General features: G+C 39.1%; 2 protein-coding genes across 2 annotated transcripts in view; both read right to left on the reverse strand.

The window, feature by feature from the left end:
• LOC145980842 (low molecular weight phosphotyrosine protein phosphatase 1-like) overlaps positions 1 to 2,575 on the reverse strand; it is a 46,188-nt gene extending 43,613 nt beyond the window's left edge. The window contains exon 1 of the mRNA XM_083113930.1: positions 2,526 to 2,575. Coding sequence (XP_082970056.1) covers positions 2,526 to 2,568 — 43 coding nt within the window. The 5' untranslated portion in view covers positions 2,569 to 2,575. The remainder of the gene's footprint in view (positions 1 to 2,525) is intronic.
• An 11,747-nt stretch (positions 2,576 to 14,322) lies between these two features.
• Positions 14,323 to 14,724, reverse strand: LOC145983785 (uncharacterized). Its single transcript, XM_083116834.1, has one exon. It carries the CDS (start codon positions 14,722 to 14,724, stop codon positions 14,323 to 14,325), a length of 402 nt encoding a protein of 133 aa, XP_082972960.1.
• Between the last annotated feature and the right edge of the window lie 2,951 nt (positions 14,725 to 17,675).

The following is a 17,675-nucleotide window of genomic DNA, read 5'->3' on the forward strand; positions in this document are numbered from 1 at the left end:
AAACACAAAGTGTTGCAGAATTGTAGAATGATTGTTACAGTAAATTTGAACCTTAATGAAAGTAATTACCACTGTTTGAAATTCCAAAAAGTGCAATTTATCAGTGAAAACAAGACTTTAAAGGTACCTTACACAAATATCCCTGCTTCTCGTCAACAAGTCATTCCACAGACTACTGCTGACACGAGGAACGAAGAGGTGTCATGCTTGAGACCAGCATCAACATGATGAGATGTTGAAACATTTAAGGAAATTATTGTAATGTTAAGAGCCCTAAAACTGGCCCACCTAGCCTAACCATGAAAGCATTTGGCACAAGTTCCTTTTGTTTTATTGCAATTTCATCATGCTACGAATGCAATTTTTACATGGTTTCATTTCGATGTACGTCTGTTAACACATACTGTGGAGTTTTAGCGATTACTTAAGGTTTTGTTCAATATATGCTTTTGAGGTTAGGTTAGGCAGGTTAGGTTTGGTTCCCTTAGTATTAAAATAAAGTCCCTAAATGCATTCTACTAAGGTTCCGATTTACTTCTACATTCATTCCCACACTTCTACGATATATACTGTCGCTTGTCGATGGAGAATATCTTGTCCATGAGAAGTGCGTAAGGTAATTTTCCTGTTGTTGTTTTCAACATAAATAACTCTTTTTTTGAGTCCAAACAGTGCTCATTACTTTAAGGAAGGTTCAAATTTCAAGTGACAATGATTTCCAAAATTCAACGATAATTAGTCTTTGTGCTAGGAGAAATTATAAAACAATCGGAACAGTTACCAAGCATTTAGAGACATGATTTGAATACTAAGAACCCTAAACCTGACTTGCCTAACCCAACTACAAAAATCCTTCGCACCACACATGTGACCAAGATGGTAGCAGCGGTCCATAAAAGATGACCATAAACTGGTTTGTTGCAAGAGAAGAATCATATACAAGGATACGGAAGTGAAAGAACCATTAGAAATAATTAGAAATTGAACCATGAAAGAGATTCCTGTGTACCATGATGAAATTGGAAATAACCCGGTGTTGGTCGACATGTTAGCGATGCGTTAACAATGAAATTTATCGGCTTATATATATGTTGTAAAATACAAAAGCTCTTAGTTTCGGGTGGGAAAATATAATAGGGTGGAGGGAGCTGTGCCATGATCCTGTCAACACATTGTCAGATGTTAGTGTGTTAATTTGTTTCTTCTTCTATTCGTGAATTGTATTGGTATTCTTGACTTTTTTCATGATGGACAAGACAATACTCATAGTGCAATGGTTAGTGGATGATGCAGACTATGAAAGTGTATGTGAGGAGCAGTGAGATTTATTTTATTCTTTATGTAGAGCAATTTGGCATAAGTGATCATGACAGCAACACTGAAGTATCAGACGTTGAACATGACAATCAAACTCAAAGAAATGTTCACGTTGTGCACTGGACGTGACCAAACAAAAATGTGGAATATTCACATAATGAACAAAAAATGATACTGAGAACCAAAAAAATCAACGAAATTTCAAAAAATGGAGGTGTTAGCGTCGTGCTAACATGTCAACCATCTTCGTTACTCCGACATCATTCGACTAACTCCAGGTTAAACAATCGGAACTCGGGCTGTAATTTTAATACTAACAGCCCTAAACCTGACCTGTCTAAGAATGAAAGCATTTAGGATAATTAAATCTTCATACCTACATCATGTGACATATTAGCAGCAGCAGTCCATATCCGAACAGTAGTCACTCCGTTAAATTATATGGTAAATTTCTCATATTATATTATTCGGTAACACTTTACTATACCCGAGACAGATTTCTTCAAATTTACAGGAGAAAGTACTTACGCAAATCATTTTCTGTAGCGTTGTTGATGTTCGGGAATGTAATTTTGATTCATTTTAATGCGATTGCATGTGGTTTTGTACGAAAATCTATTTTCGCCGCGCTATTGCTGCTGCCGCCATTTGCTTCCTGCATGAGAGCAGAATACGCTCTCGTATTGTCCGTATATGCTAAATTGAACGAAAGGAGTGCTAATGGAACCAAACCTGACAGGCCTAACCTAACCTAGTAGGCATACCTCGTACCCGTGATGGTTTGTGAATTTTTGGGCCAACGTCAATGGTTTTTCTGGCTCAAGGAACGATCAACGGTAAGCTATCGCCATGTTGTGTGTGGAAATAAACAAGAACAGTAAGTACTCGTAAATGTAAGAAATATACATTACTTTCCTAACAAATTAAATTATTTCACCTAAATAAGTGTTCCGGAATGCAGAATAGTACGTTAGCAATGTAAAAAAGTGCGAAAGAAATGATTCCCAGGTGTCTCAGGTATAGTAAAGTAGTACCTATTATTCTTATCTTCAAACAACATGTGAGGTGAGGTGAAAAATATTGCAATTAATTCGTCTTGCAACCAAATGCGAAATATTTTTTCTCTTGCAATCCACTGTAAGAATGAACTGCAAAATATTTAACAGTGACTTCCTTGATTTAATACAACAAATTAGCAAAATACTTACCTAAACACACGAACAGTACTTTTCTCGTGCCCGCCGCTGCCATTTTGCTTTTTCTCAGATCTAGAGAATTATCCCTGATCAAAGTTCTTGTTATCGTTATATGATATTCATTATCAATATATATTATGTTGTAATTTCTTACACACAATAGACAAAACCCCGAAATAATGTAGTTTTCACTTAAAATAATCTACACCGGACACAATATAAAGTACATTTTGGAGATAAAAGTGCGATCAAGGACAACACGGATAACACATCCTCATAACGACCGTGCAACAAAAGAACTATGAGCAATTCTGCATGTAAAGTAAGTATTTGAATTTGATTGATTTGCTTTATTTTACTTCGCTATTCTTTTTCTTGCCACTTCAGACTTCACTGACTTCACCCCTTTCAGACACTTCGTTTCCCTTTCGCCTCCCCCAACTGACGTTCATGAAATATTGTATAATAAGATAGTGTGCTACCATTACATACACTGCACCTTTAGTTGTGGCGTCCACATGTTGAGTCAGGCGTACGCTGCTCGACTTGCCAGAGCAAGAGCACGTCACATTGAACATTTGTGAAATGGTGACGAGCAAATCTCGGGAGATTTTCTATCGATTGGTTGGTTCAAGTTTTCAAAATTCCAAAAATTTGATTTCTTATTCGAGAGGTTGCACTATATGACCAAAATTTACTCTTAATTATTTTTTTCTTGAACAAGGCGTGTGAAATTGTGAATGTAAATAACAAAATATATTACTTTGCATTTCAGTACACTAACTGTATTTCAAATGTAATATATATATATATATATATAGTTGCGCTGCATATTCGCTCATCTGGTGGACCGAATAGAACAGCCTGCCCAAGGAAGGATGTAATAAAATCATTATAGAAATAAAAACTCTTATTGTATTAGTTTATAATAGTTATTGTTGTGCAATAACAATAAAAACCATTATTATTATTATTATTAATGTTTTAACTTTTATCAGAACCTGAACACCCTCCTCCGTACAAAAATATCTAGCTACGCCCATGGTAATGCACTACAATGTAATCAAATAGAACAGTATTTTTAGTAACTTGCACTTTTACATAGCTTTCACAGACCAATTTCATTGTTCTTGTAGCTAATCATTCATGTGGCTTCGCCATGTAAATCGCACACAAACAAGTCGTCTGTTTTCTTGTTGGTTTTTTTTTCATTCGTGCGTGCGTTGAGAAATATCATATTGGAGCATCTGGTACTCATATTTGTGCATAATGATGATATCTTTATTTTCCACTGTGATATCCTCAACACTGGCCAGCTATAAAATTCGGGCTGCTCTGCTCTTGTAACTCTCAAGATGGAAACTTGTTTCGGCACAAGGCAACAAAAAATCTCATTTGTAATGTTTGATTTGATTTGATTTAGTTTATTTTACTTCGCGTTTTGTGCCTCTTGGCTAATTTGCGAAGATGGGGATGAGTGATGAAATGATGAATGGACATTCACAAACAACCAAGCCCGACCGGGATTCGAACCCGGAACCCTTGGCGTTGCAGCATTTGTAATGTTAACTCAGCAGAGAAAACTGTGGTAAAGCACTGATTTAGTGCTTGCTTAGTGGTAACGACCATTTCCTGTTATAGTAGTTCCGTATCTTTTCCAATCCATTATCTCATAGCAAATACCGACGCGCCCTAACACCAAATGCAGCCAACGCGAAGTGCAGACGACAGGACGAGCCGAACGACGACGTCACAACATGGCGCAGGTGTGTTTTGCGAGCAACGCTCGGCTCGAAAATTAGAAACTCGATTTTTTACCTAAAAACGATCCCACATGAACGTGGGAAATTACAGGGTTTATTTGTCGATTGTGTAGATTATAAAAATGATCTTTAAAAAAAAATTGTGAAAATGTCCATCATTCTTGGGAAAAAAGTAGGGGTGTGCGGGATCCCGAAAAGTCGGGACCGGGATCGGGAAAAAAATTCCTGTCCCGATCCCGACTTCGGGAAATGACTTCCCGACTTTTCAGGATCCCAAGCAGTCGGGAAATACCAAATGGCCATTTTCAAAAAATGTTAATTCTCGACGTTTTCTGCATTGCAAGTGTCTGGAACTTATCGGAAATTGTTTGTTTTTATTCCAGAAATGCAAAAGCAACCACTTAAGTTGAAAATGACTTGTAGAATTCGAGACTTTCAAAGCATCGGGAAATTTCGATTATTTCCCGTCCCGAATGTCGGTATTAAAAACATCTCCCGTCCCGACCAATACAATTCTGTCCCGCGCACCCCTAGAAAAAAATACATCTTGGCATTACAATTTAAACATTTTATTGGTTTATGTTTCCTGTTGTTGATTAAAACACAATTTAAAACATTTGAAACATGTTTAAAAGATTGTTTTGTTTCTTTAAAGAAAATTGCCAACCCTGAAAACATTTGATTTCGTTGATTCCACGGGGTAGAAAACACATGTAAGGTTTTCACTTGTCCTGAACCACAAAACAATTTATAGCAAAAAAAAAACTGAACAGTAGACGCTACTTTTTCGCATGTTTCCTTTGCTCTGAACGGCTTCAACACGGCGAAGCGCAGCAAAGTGTCCAACGTGGAGTGGTTCCTGAAATGCTCACCAGATGGCATATCTGATAATTTTAATCGCGAATGGCAACGTCAGTGGAAGAGAAATTTACATGTGAAAAGAACTCACGTAACTTTGGTTGTCGTAGCTTATGAAATGGAAAAATAAGTATGATAAGTTCGATTTCGGTGATTGTTTTCAAAATATTTGTGGATGATCGTTTTCCTTTTTTGGTATGCACTTAAGAAATAACCGTAAATGTTATGCAGGTGGTATGAGATAAAATCCGTGGCTGCAGTTGCCCCACTCTTTTTGCTACTTTTTTCTGCCGTACTATGCTAAACATTATGTATAAAGAGGAAAGTAAACTGTCTTCGCCCCTCCCCTCTCCAGTTTTGATACCTTGCTCCCGCAGTTTTAGAACCCAATCGCCACCACTGGAAAAAACTAATAGATATGGTGTGTAAATATATAAATTGGCTAAAGTTAGAAAATGAACTTGTTCTGTTCAATTGTATGAAATTCGTAAACAACTTGTTTTCTCCGTGTGTGAGATAGAGAACGAAGGAGAGAAATTTTAATCATTTTTTGTACTACTTGCGTAGGCATATCAGAAATTCATTTATCTGCAAACCAAGGCTGGATTTTACTACGACTCAGACTGATTAAGTAATAGATGACTATGGCAGGACAGTTACTTGGCATTATTCGTGATTTGGACAAATTTTGATCAAAAAAATAAATAAAAATAAGTCTGCAAGTTGGCAGCTACATTCTGCCGTACTGTCGCCTAACGGAAAACTGAACCCAGGACTGTGGGGTTCATCTTCTTCCCCTCTCCATCTCAAATGGAAAGAAAAATGACAACAGGGCTCGGTCACTATTCGTAGGATTTTCGAGCTTTCTCATGAGCGATAGTTCTTCCTATCTATTTCAGTATGTGTGTGAATAAATCACCAAGGTGGGTTGTAAAAAGAGAACGAAATTAACAAGAAACTAGATCGAAGATATCTGGGTGGGGGAAGGGTGGAAACTGGAAATGATATCGTCTAACAACCATAATTGTCCTTTGGCAGATAACACTGTTGAAAAACTCACGCCACGCGACTGCAATAACATAAAGATGATCGATCATGCGTGTACTTACGTGTATTTCCTTGATACCCCGCTCTTGAAGTGGAAAATGTAGCTTTGGGTATGTTTGGTCGAGCTCGAGCCTAGGTGTTAACTAAGAGGATGTTTCCATGATTTAACATTGTGACAATGAGACAACTGGGGGAATGCTTTGCAAAAATTTTGCTAGCTGGGGGATACCATTCCCCCTCACTTTGAGCATCATTAATTCTTTCACGTATATCACAAACACACAAACATTTATCATCTGGCAAAAACAACCCAACTACTCTGGTATCAATTAAAAATTCAAACCATTTCAACCGATGTCTGTACTTGTACGTTGCGTGGTAAAGGAAATATGGAAATGAGAGATTTCCTGAAAATATCATCGTCAAGGTAAACATACTGCGTACAATTGAAGGGGTCCGCCGTATAACGTTGTAAGCGCCAACTTTTCCAATGTGGAGATTTTGTGGCAAAAACGGAGTATGCGACATTACATGTGGTAAATTTAGATTAATGATATATTAGGTTGGTAGCACTGCAAACCTAAGTGAGAAGCCGGAAGAACGTTGTATGCACCAAACCGAGCCAAACAATGGACGCTGTGTCGGGCGTTACTCTGTCACCGGGTGATCAAAAACGCATAAATAATGGTAAAAAACGGAAAGTTAATGTTTCGCATTGGGAGGATAAGAAGAGGAAAGCTTTGAGAGATGCTGGCATGCCATATGTAACAAAGAAGAAAAAAACTGTACCCGGAAAACTGCCGCCAGAAGAGGTGAGTAGAATAACGTTGTAACCACCACTTGTTGCAATACGTTTACGTATTGCGGGGTTCTGATCGTATTTGTCAGTGTTACCCTTCAATAATGTAGAGTCCGTAGACAAAATTGTGCGTATGCCTGTCTGTTGGCATCCCATTTTTGATTCCGGAACCATACATCCGAGCAAGCCTAAAATTGCCACGATTCTTATTTGTACCTGCCTACACCCAGGGAAAACTTGTTTGGGCAAAATATTTTTGCACCAATTTTGTATGTCATTTTTGTATTATGGCTTTGGATGTCCAAGTGAAAGGGATAACGCTCCTTATTACGAATATGTATTATATTTTGGTTCAAATTTCAATGTTCCATTTTAGTGAAGATTAGTAGTTATATTGAAATATAAATAGCAGTATGTCGATTTAGAAATCGTTATCAGGCAAAATAATGTGAATACGCCTTTGTGTCTATTTAAATACTACCATCACTGCTTACTCTAATATTATATTATTGTATTTGTTTTTCAGGGGAGAGTTTGCTCTTGTCAATTCGAATCATGCGGAAATGTTGCAGCACTTTCAGGACTTCTATAAACTGGATTACAACAAGCAAACACCATTTTTGGCTCAATCGTGCATCAAGGTAGTCGATATTACTTGCAGACGGTTAAGTGAAGATATTTCTAGAAGACATTGCACTGTAGAGTATTATCTTCCAAGGAAGGAAAGTAATGTACGAATATGCCAAAAAATGTTATGCAACATTTTTAAGATCACACATCGCCGTGTACAGATACTTCTTGATAAAATAAAGTTTGATAAAGCTTTGACTGACAACCGAGGATTACACGGGAAACATCGGATGAGACCAGGGAGCTTATTAAACATCATATTTCCTCATTCCCACGGCAGGAAAATCATTATTCAAGGCATGAGAGTAAAATACAATGTTTGGATGCAGGGCTAAATGTAAGGAAAATGTGGGAACTTTTTTGCATTAAACATCCTGAAGTTAAAGTAAAACTTCATCTGTACCGTGACATTTTCAATTCTGATTTTAAACTAAGATTTGGTCTGCCCCGTCCGATACTTGTGCATATTGTGACCGCTTGCACATTCGTATGATTTCAACCAACAATGAAGCGGAAATGAGACAAATTGCAAATGAAAGTAACCTTCATCACATGAGGGCAGATCTTGCTTATAAGTCACTGTCAGAAGAGACGAAAAATGCCAAGGAACACGCAGAAAACATTGTTTTATGTGTTGATCTGCAGCAGGTTTTATTTTGTCCAAATCTGACCCATAATAACGTATTTTATCAAAGGCAGCTGTCCTGTTTCAATCTTGCTGTCCACAATCAGGGTAACAATAAAGCTATGATGTTTTTTTGGGACGAGACCATAGCCAAGCGAGGGTCAGCAGAGATATCATCATGTATCCTGAAGTATATACAACTACATTTTTCCATACTGAAAAAAGGTGAAACACGCAAATTGACGTTGTGGTCTGACAGATGTGTTGGGCAAAACAACAACTGGCGCATGATAGCTTTAATGCAACACGTGGTAGTAAATGAGTACTTTTCGACTATTGAGCAAAAGTTTATGACTACTGGCTACAGTTTTCTCCCCTGTGATAGGGATTTTGCCGTTATTGAACGAGCAAAAAAGGGGAAAAAAGTGTATGTCCCATTTCAATGGGTAGAAGTTATTGCTAATGCTAGGAGTTCCGACCAGTTCGACGTATATGTCATGTGTACAGATGATTTCAAAAACTTGGACATCGTTTTGCATTCATTGGTCACCAAATCATATAATATTACAGACCATGTATGGTACCAAATCGTCAATGATGACCCGACAACATTACGTGGAAGAACATCCGACGTTCTACAACCATGGAAAACACACTGTTTGACCAAACAATCCAAAGGGCCAGCCAAGAGAAATCTTCCCCCAGTAAAAGTGGCTGCTTTTCCCAACCTGTACGAAGGTCGTCTCCCTATAAAGGCTGCCAAAAAGAAAGATTTGGATGATATGTGTCAGTATCTTCCACGAGAATTGTTGCCTTTTACCAAGAACTTGAAGTTGAGTAATGGAAATGTTAACCCACAAGAAAATGTATTATCCTCATTTAACATTATGTTATACTTTTATAATACCATTTTTGTACTTTTATCTACTATTGCTTTACTTGTATCATAAAATGAGGTATTGACAGGAATACTGTGGTACGTTTTTCATTCCTGCCCCGTCCTTAGTTAAGCGACACCAGCTAGTTCGGGGTATAACCTTGTAACTGCCAGTCGCTTACAACGTTCTTACCTCATTACATGGTGTAAAAAGCTCTCTAACGCATTAATGGCTTATTGCAATGAATTGTTCTTTTGGTTTTATGTTTATTTCAATACGAACTATACATTCTAGCTGAAAAAAGTTCGAAACAAACGCCCATGTATTCTACAAATGTTTTTGCTCATTTCTGAAAAATCACTTTTTTGTCACAACGTTATACGGCGGACCCCTTCAATTAAAGCATATTGAATTTGTCTTTCTCATAGGCTAAACCAAGGTTTAAGAATGAACGTAATGTGCGTGCACATCTCTCATGTTTCCACTGTATTATATTTTCACTTACCTGCAACTTGCACCTTTCTTCGTTGCATAGGCGTGTGCAGACCCCCCGATTAGGGGTGGGGGGAAGCCTTCATGAATGTTCAATCGGAGAAAGAAAAACCTCAATTCATATCACTGTTTTATTGTATTGATGGGTACGAAACTGGGGCGTGTATAGAGTGTGTCCGGACCCATCGAAAGTCACTATATCAAAAGAATTCCAATTTCCGTGGCACCAATGTTCATTTTCTCCTGCATTTCCCCTCTCTGTGATTCAGAGATTAATTTACATGTACAAAGGGTTTCGTAGAGCAGATTCAAAACAACTACACCTACTTTATTCTTTTCCATCAGTAACGGTCATTAGGGGTGCCCATCCCCCCCCCCCCCCAAGGCCAATGGAGCATCCACCCCAAATCATGTCGTGCGTCCCCCCAAATCATATCATTCGCGCCCTCAAAACCATATCGTAATCCCCACAAAGTATTTAATTACGACAGCGTGTCTACCGAAAATAACTTTTTCCTTAGCTTTACTTAACACTATACTTAATCTGCCCCTCCTCCCTAAACAGGGGTGTCCACCACACAAGACCGCCCATAAAATCGTTCATCATAATCCCCCAAAATAGTTTGGATGAATAATAATTGATGTCTGAATGAATCTTAAACTGTCCATATTTTTTAAATGTTCGATTTTCGAAAAAAAAACCTTGAAGTTATTGATTGGTTTAGTAAATTAAATTATCTAAATGTGCATATAAATAGTGATTGTGAGTCGGTTTATAAAACTCACAATTTCAGTATTTAACACAAATTGTTACACAACTTAAAATAAAGATAAACCAAATAACATGCTCCAGCCGTATTACCGATTCAATTATTGCTTCACGAAACATTACGGAACCCTGGTTAGAAATCCTTAAGCTCAGGGCGATAATAAAATACGGTTTTTCTTTCAAATCAGAGGCGAAGATATAGTACAAGCAATGCAAGCACTGCTTGCATTATTCGAATATCATTTAATGTACTTAATGTTTTAGCCTTATTTCGTTTCTATCGCACTCGATTTCGCGAAAAATTACAGCCGCAAACTCCCTCAGCAGCTCTGTAGCAAGCACCAGCCTCAATGCTTGCGGCTGCTCTGCGGGAAAATAACGCACCCGAAGGAGTCACATGGCGAAGCGTGAAATTCGAGTGGAACCCGTCCACAACGCTTATACCAAAAGCTCTGCTTGCTGAGCTTGCGTGATTCCCGAAAATAGCCGAGCTCAACCGAAAGCAGAAGGATATATTGCCACCAAAAACTACGAGTAAAGAATTTGTGTCTTCATGAACACGTAAACAAGATCGCGAATATAAAAATAATTCTTAGTCATAAAATAACTAAATAAGTTATTATCATTGTTCTAAATTCCATATATATATATCATTTTATATTACAATTTATTTTAGATTTCGCGAATTGTAAAACGCGTAAAAAAATGGATATTGGGAGTTCGGGCGAGATGGTAAAGGGCGGGGGTTTGTGTTTCAGGAAGTGAAATGTCTGCACCACCGTGAACAGTTTCCCCAGGGAGGGAGGGAAGATTCGACGGACCTTGGTCTGCACCCTGTGTCCAGCTCGGTCCAGCTCAAATTACGTCAAAAGTGTTGACCGTACCAGTGTTTGCAACTGCCAAATTATTTACACCTAATTCAAGTGAGCTGTTTCACAAATTTTACAACCACATTCAATAAATTGACTGCTTTTGAATAAAACTTGGGGTGAAAATAAAGCTATCTAAAAAAACTCTCTACTGATATTTACACAGCACAATTAAATCGTATACATTGTACACATTATGAACACAGGAACATGTTTTAAGTTTTATTATTATGACACAAGTGGTGCTCCCAGGATTTTTTGTAGTAGTCTCCTCATTTTGTCATCTTTTCCTGCCTTTGACTTTCCTTTTCTTAGGAATACTGGGCCAAAGGGGGGCCAACCCTCCCCCGGCCCCGGCCCCGCCTCTGTGTGACACTTTATTACTTAAATATTATGTATATACTCTTTCTGCTGTAATGATTCTGATTCCACTCCCTTCCCATGAAGGATAAAATTAAGGAAATAGGTTGGTATCACTTTCGGTCGTTTCAGAGATTTCCAAAGTGATCTTGCGTGGATGATTTCCAGTTGTGGAAAGAGCATGGGAGTGTCTTCACGTTTTGAGAACCTTGAGGCCCTAAGATTTGTTGAATTGTTCGATAGCGGGAAATTTCCTATATATGCAAAGGGGTTTGGAATTTATTGTGGTGAGTACATCGTCTATGCATGTGTTTCTTTGGTTTGAAATGAAATTTTTAAAGTTTGTGTTTAACTTTTTATTTTAATGTTTGACTCCGAATGCGATTTTTAGGGGGCCCACAAATCCTAAATTACAATCACGCAGTGTAAATTAAATAAATGAGTTATTTTACCTAAATCCGTTTGGCCACCGTTTGCCCACATTAAAAAATAATGAACAAATAAAAGTACTAATAAATAAATAAGAAATTACGTACCCCTTTAATCGTATGCGGAAAGTTCGCATATGTAAGACGTTTACTACCATACGAATAACGTTACCTGGAATTTCGAAAGTAAATGTAACGTTTGAGGATCATATGGTTTTTTTTTTAGAACCGTCACTTTATTATGATATTTTGACAAATCCAGCGACCGGGCCAATGAGGCTATAAACCTTTAATCCCCCTCTTGGCGTGCCATTGTACTACATGTTTTGTTGTACTGAAACATTGCTTGCCTCCTTCGTAAGACTACGCTTCGCTACTGTTTCAAATAACTCACCTCCGCCGTTTTCTTGGGGTAAATATAATCGGATTCGATATATTTTTGTTCCAAATGATGCACCTGCTTTAAATTAAGCAGTATATGAACACTAGCATTATATTTTAAAAGTGATGTTATTAATGAATATCGAGAATGTCTTGTAATACAGCTATAGTATAAAACTTCACATGCACCTCAGTAAAGCGCCAAACACAGATCCTGGAAATACAACCTTAGTCAGAAAAGTTCCAGGACTGATTTTTTATTCTTTACCTGTGATATTGAAACACAAGAAATGGGTGTCATTTAGTGATATGTGTTATGAATAGAAATGACCTTGGAAGTGTTTCCATGTAAACACACTAGGTGGCAGGGCTGTGCTTAGCAGCCCACTGTTTGGCTTGTTGGCGCATTTAGTTGGAAGTTACACAAGTGTCGTGATGGAAGTGCATTCCGAGCAGAGAGTTAACATTAAGTTTTGTGTTAAGCTGGGAAACCCCTAGTGAAACATGGAATATGATACAGCAAATATTTGGTGACAAGGCATTATCGAGAAGCCGTATCTTTGAATGGCACAAAAGGTTTCGGAAGGGAAGAGATTCAGTGCAAGATGATCCAAAGACAATGTTGATCCCATTTTTTCATGCTAAAGGCTTGGTGCACCTTGAATATCTGCCTGAAGGGCAAACGATAAACAAAAACCTTTATATTGACGTCCTGAAACATTACGTCAAGCAATTTTTCGGTGCCGTCCTGATTTGTGGGCATCTGGGCAGTGGTTCTTATTGCACGACAATACAAGGCAACATACTGCTTTATCAGTCCAGGTCAAGCATTGTATCTCTGCTCTACCACATCCCCCATATTCATCCGACAAGTTACCTTGTGATTATTTTTTGTCTCCCCGTGTGCAAACACCGCTGAAAGGGAAGCGTCACGAAGATATTGGTAGCAATCCAAACGGTTTTGTGACATATGTGCTGAGAAGCATCCTAGATGAAGCTTTCCCTGCTTGCTTCCATGACCTCCAGAAACGGTGGCAGCTGTGTATAAAGAGCCGAGGGGACTATTTTGACAAAACCTAGGAACATTAGTTCCTAATACAATTCTTGAAGCTTTCCTGGCGGCGAATATTGAAAAGGTGTTCTCGGGCAATCAGCCAAGTGATATCCGGAAAGGTTTCCGAGCTTTCGAGAGCTAACGTCACTCTCATCTTCAGGGAATGAAGTGCAGAGATAAGTCAGGGTGACGTTATATGTATTTGGTGTGGTAGGGGTCCGGTGTAGGTGGCGGGACAATCAGGTGGCGTTTCTCCGACGTCCGCGCTCCCAGTCGACTATCGCTAACCAGGCTGCGTTCAGTTCAAGTCCCGTGTCCCTGTTGAGGTTGTCCTTTTCCCCGTGTATGGCTATTGCTTCTTTGATGAGACGGTCCCAGTAAGTTGATGATTTATTGATGATCTCGGTGGTTGTGAAGTCAATTCTATGGCCCTCCTGGATTGAATGTTCTGCTAACCCTGATTTTTCCGGATGAAAATTCTCTATGTAGCTGGCGTGTTCTTTGCAGCGCTGTTCGATTGTCCTCCCCGTTTGTCCAATGTAGGCTTTACCGCAGGCACAGGCGATAGGGTAAACCCCGGGTGTCTTCTGTCCTAGGTCGTCTTTGGGGTTTCGAAGTCGGCTTCTGACTTTCGATGGCGGTTTGTGGATGGTCTTGATGTTGTGTTTTGAGAGAATGTGGCTGATGACTGCAGAGAGGTTAGCGGTGTATGGGACGATGGCTATCTTCTTGTCTTCTTGGTCATCAGGTGGATCCGGGTTTGTTCGTTGGTTGCTCTTGTGTGTTACTTTCTTTAGCGTCTTGTTGATAATGCCTTCACTGTATCCATTCTGTCTGAAAGCTGTGCGTAGGTGTCTTATTTCCTGATGGCGATGGCTCGGTGAAACAATGTCGAAAGTACTGTTGATCGCTGCGCTGGATGGTGAAAACTTTTGGCGTTGAGGTATAGGTCGGTGTGAGTAGGTTTCCTGTATACGCTGTGTCCTAAGGTCCCGTCCGGTTTGCGTGTAATGAGGATGTCCAGGAATGGAAGGCTGCCGTTGATCTCTGTCTCTATGGTGAATTTGATGTTCTGGTGCTGGTTGTTGAGGTGATCCAGGAACGTCTGTAGCGCTGCTTCATCGTGCGGCCAGACGACAAAGGCGTCGTCTACGTATCTGTAGAATGCGGAAGGTTTCTGTGGAGCTGAACGGAGTGCCTTGTGTTCGAAGTTCTCCATGAAGAAATTGGCTATTGCTGGTGAGAGCGGGGATCCCATTACCACTCCGTCGGTCTGTTCATAGTACTTGTCCTTGTAGTTGAAGTATGTTGAAGTCAGGGTATGTTTGAAGAGACTAATGATATCTGATACGAAATATTGCTCCAACAGTGTTAAAGAATCTTGAAACGGCACTTTGGTGAAAGTGTTAAATTATATCTTCAACCAAACATGTTTTATTTCTATGTCCTTACAACTGTAAACAGAAAATGTTAATGACTATAGAAAAGGAGAAAGTGAAATACCACATTAGAAGAAAACCTTCATTAGCTGAATAGTTCTTCATTGATTGCGTTGCCAAAGGGTAGACGACAGGCAAGAAAATACGTTATTCTACTGAGTTTAGAAATTGTACTAAATCAAGTAAACAATAGATTTCAGAGTATGAAACAAATCAAAGAAAGCTTCACTTTTTTAGCCTCACCACCCTAACGGAACACACAGACAGACAGTTAGTGGAATCTGCTATTTTCTGGGAGAAATATGAAAACAATCTATTTTGCACCGTAGCTACAGACATTGTTTGTTTTCGGAATGTAGTGTCAAAACTGAAATAATAATAAAAATAAAAAACGTCGAACATCAGCAAAGTTTCAGAATTTCTCTTGACAGAAAACAAAATTCTGGCTAATAGTATTCCTGACGTATGCACTGCTTATACTAGTATAGCTTATACTGTATTTGACCATACCTGTGACTGTGACGTCTTCATCAACTGAGACACTGGCGTATGCAGGATTTTATATCGGGAGGGGCTGAAATTGTAAAGGCGGATAGTGCATAGCAGCTTTCTATGTGGGTGGTATACACAATAAGATATTTCGTAAATGTATTACTTTCCACTTTCAAAAATGGCAATCAGTGGTCATTTCAAGATCAGGGGTTACATTTACCACTGTTTCTTTCCTGAGTTCTTCACTGCTTTTGTTTGTAATTGTTGATTTTCTCAAAATTTCGGAGGGACTGCAACGCCTTCAGTCCCCCTCTACGTACGCCGGTGAACTAAGAGGTCGTTTTCGAAGCTAAAATTGATTAAAATGTACTTGAAGAGCACAATGACAAGAGTGAAATTGAGTCGACTGGCGCTGTTTACAGTATCGAAAGCGATCCGGCTTGAAAACTGAACTTGACCAAACTAGGAAAAGAATTTGCTTCCATCAAAAAACGCAGAAGACTGGTAATGGGCATTTAATAATATCGTAATTTTTGTAGTAACAGTGTATTGTCATATCTAATTATAAAAAAAATGTTTACAGTTTGTCTTAACCATTCGTACCAGTTTTTATATTGATTCAAATTACATGTATGCATTTCCATATTTGTATATGTCTAATATAAATGTAAGCGTGAATTAATATTTTAGAAAGGAGAGATAAAAAACAAAAAAAAAGTAGGGGCGCACAACTGAAAGTTGCGGGGGAAGGGCGCAGAGCTAATGCACGTGGGCCAGTGGAATGGCCTCCCCGATCACCAGATTCACCTGTGGGGTCATGTGAAGTTAATCGTGTATGCCGAAAAGATTCGGGATGTGGGTCACTTGCAGCAACGGATACTGGATGCCTGTGCACAAATCACACCTAAGATATTGCACCGTGTCCACAGAGCATGGGAGAACCGTCTCAACATGTGCATAGCACAAGAAGCTATAGCATGTTTGATTTGATTTGATTTAGGTTATTTTACTTCGCGTTTTGTGCCTCTTGGCTAATTTGCGAAGATGGGGATGAGTGATGAAATGATGAAATTGATGAATGGACATTCACAAACAACCAAGCCCGACCGGGATTCGAACCCGGGACCCTTGGCGTAGCAGCACGATGTGCTAACCACTCGGCCACAGGGTCGGGCACAAGAAGGACAGCATGTTGAACACATTGTGTAACTTCATTGTGTAACTTTCATATGTCCATAACTTCCTTATCATTAAAGTTTTCATAAATCTGACTTCACAACTGAATTCCTGGCGAAATTCTAGCCCAAAACCATACCCCACATGCCCACTTCCCATTTAAAGATATGAAGTTGAATCCAAGATTGCGGTCACCAAGATGGCGGACGTTGTCATGACATACACCGAAAAGTTCCTCCCTAGGCCTAACATATTACTACCATGACTAATTGCTGCAATCTACACTCCCTTTCATTTTATAAGGGGTGGTCAGGGACTTCACCCATGTGAAAGTATGTAGGTAGAGGGGAGAGGGCGTTTGGTAATATTTTGCGAGGGGCCCAAGATTTATAGATCTGGCACTGGTCTTTACCATATGCCGGCTTATTCAGGCAATGCAATGAAAAGGAAAGTCAAGCAGCGTTATATCTGGAAAGCACTTGGATGGGTGACCATGTTTCTACAGAATCAAAGCAATTCAATTACTGTTAATTAGAAATGTGTACTACATAAAACTCGTCATGTTCGGAGTAGATTAAATTAGGCCTATTGTTTCTATTACCTTGTCCTAGGGCCATACATGCCACTAGAAATATAAGTATATAGATAGTGTGTCAAGATTTCTATACCCAAATGCATCTCCCCGATGGCGCAGTGGTAGCGTCGTTACCTTGTAATCAAGCGGTTCCGGGTTCGATTCCCGGATCCCGGTGGAGGCACATAGTGGTTCGGATCCTACTTTAAACTGTGTCCAGTCCGATTAGCCTTAAGCCCCTATCACACGGAACTGGATTTCTAGTAGAAATGCCCTAGTTGGCGCTGAACTGACTTTCTAGGTAGAAATCATGGCCGCCTTACTGAATGCTTGTCTGATTTTGAGGAATAGGACATGTTCTAATTGCTACTAGCTTTCCTCGACTGGATTATGTGGAACAGCCAATCAGAGCAAAGTTTAGACATATGAAGATAATCTGTGAGTGTGCAAAGAAGCGTTTTTTGTCTGTGGTTTCCGAGTGCTGGCTGTTTATAGTTAATCCGTTTCTCAATAAAAAAAAAGTAAAGA

Source organism: Lepisma saccharinum, chromosome 2 (assembly GCF_977018435.1).
Source record: "Lepisma saccharinum chromosome 2, izLepSacc3.1, whole genome shotgun sequence".
NCBI classification, from domain to species: Eukaryota; Metazoa; Arthropoda; class Insecta; order Zygentoma; family Lepismatidae; genus Lepisma; species Lepisma saccharinum.

What these genes read in the sequence shown, in the direction of transcription:
- LOC145983785 (XM_083116834.1), bottom strand. Translation starts at nt 14,724, where the DNA reads ATGGGATCCCCGCTCTCACCAGCAATAGCCAATTTCTTCATGGAGAAC.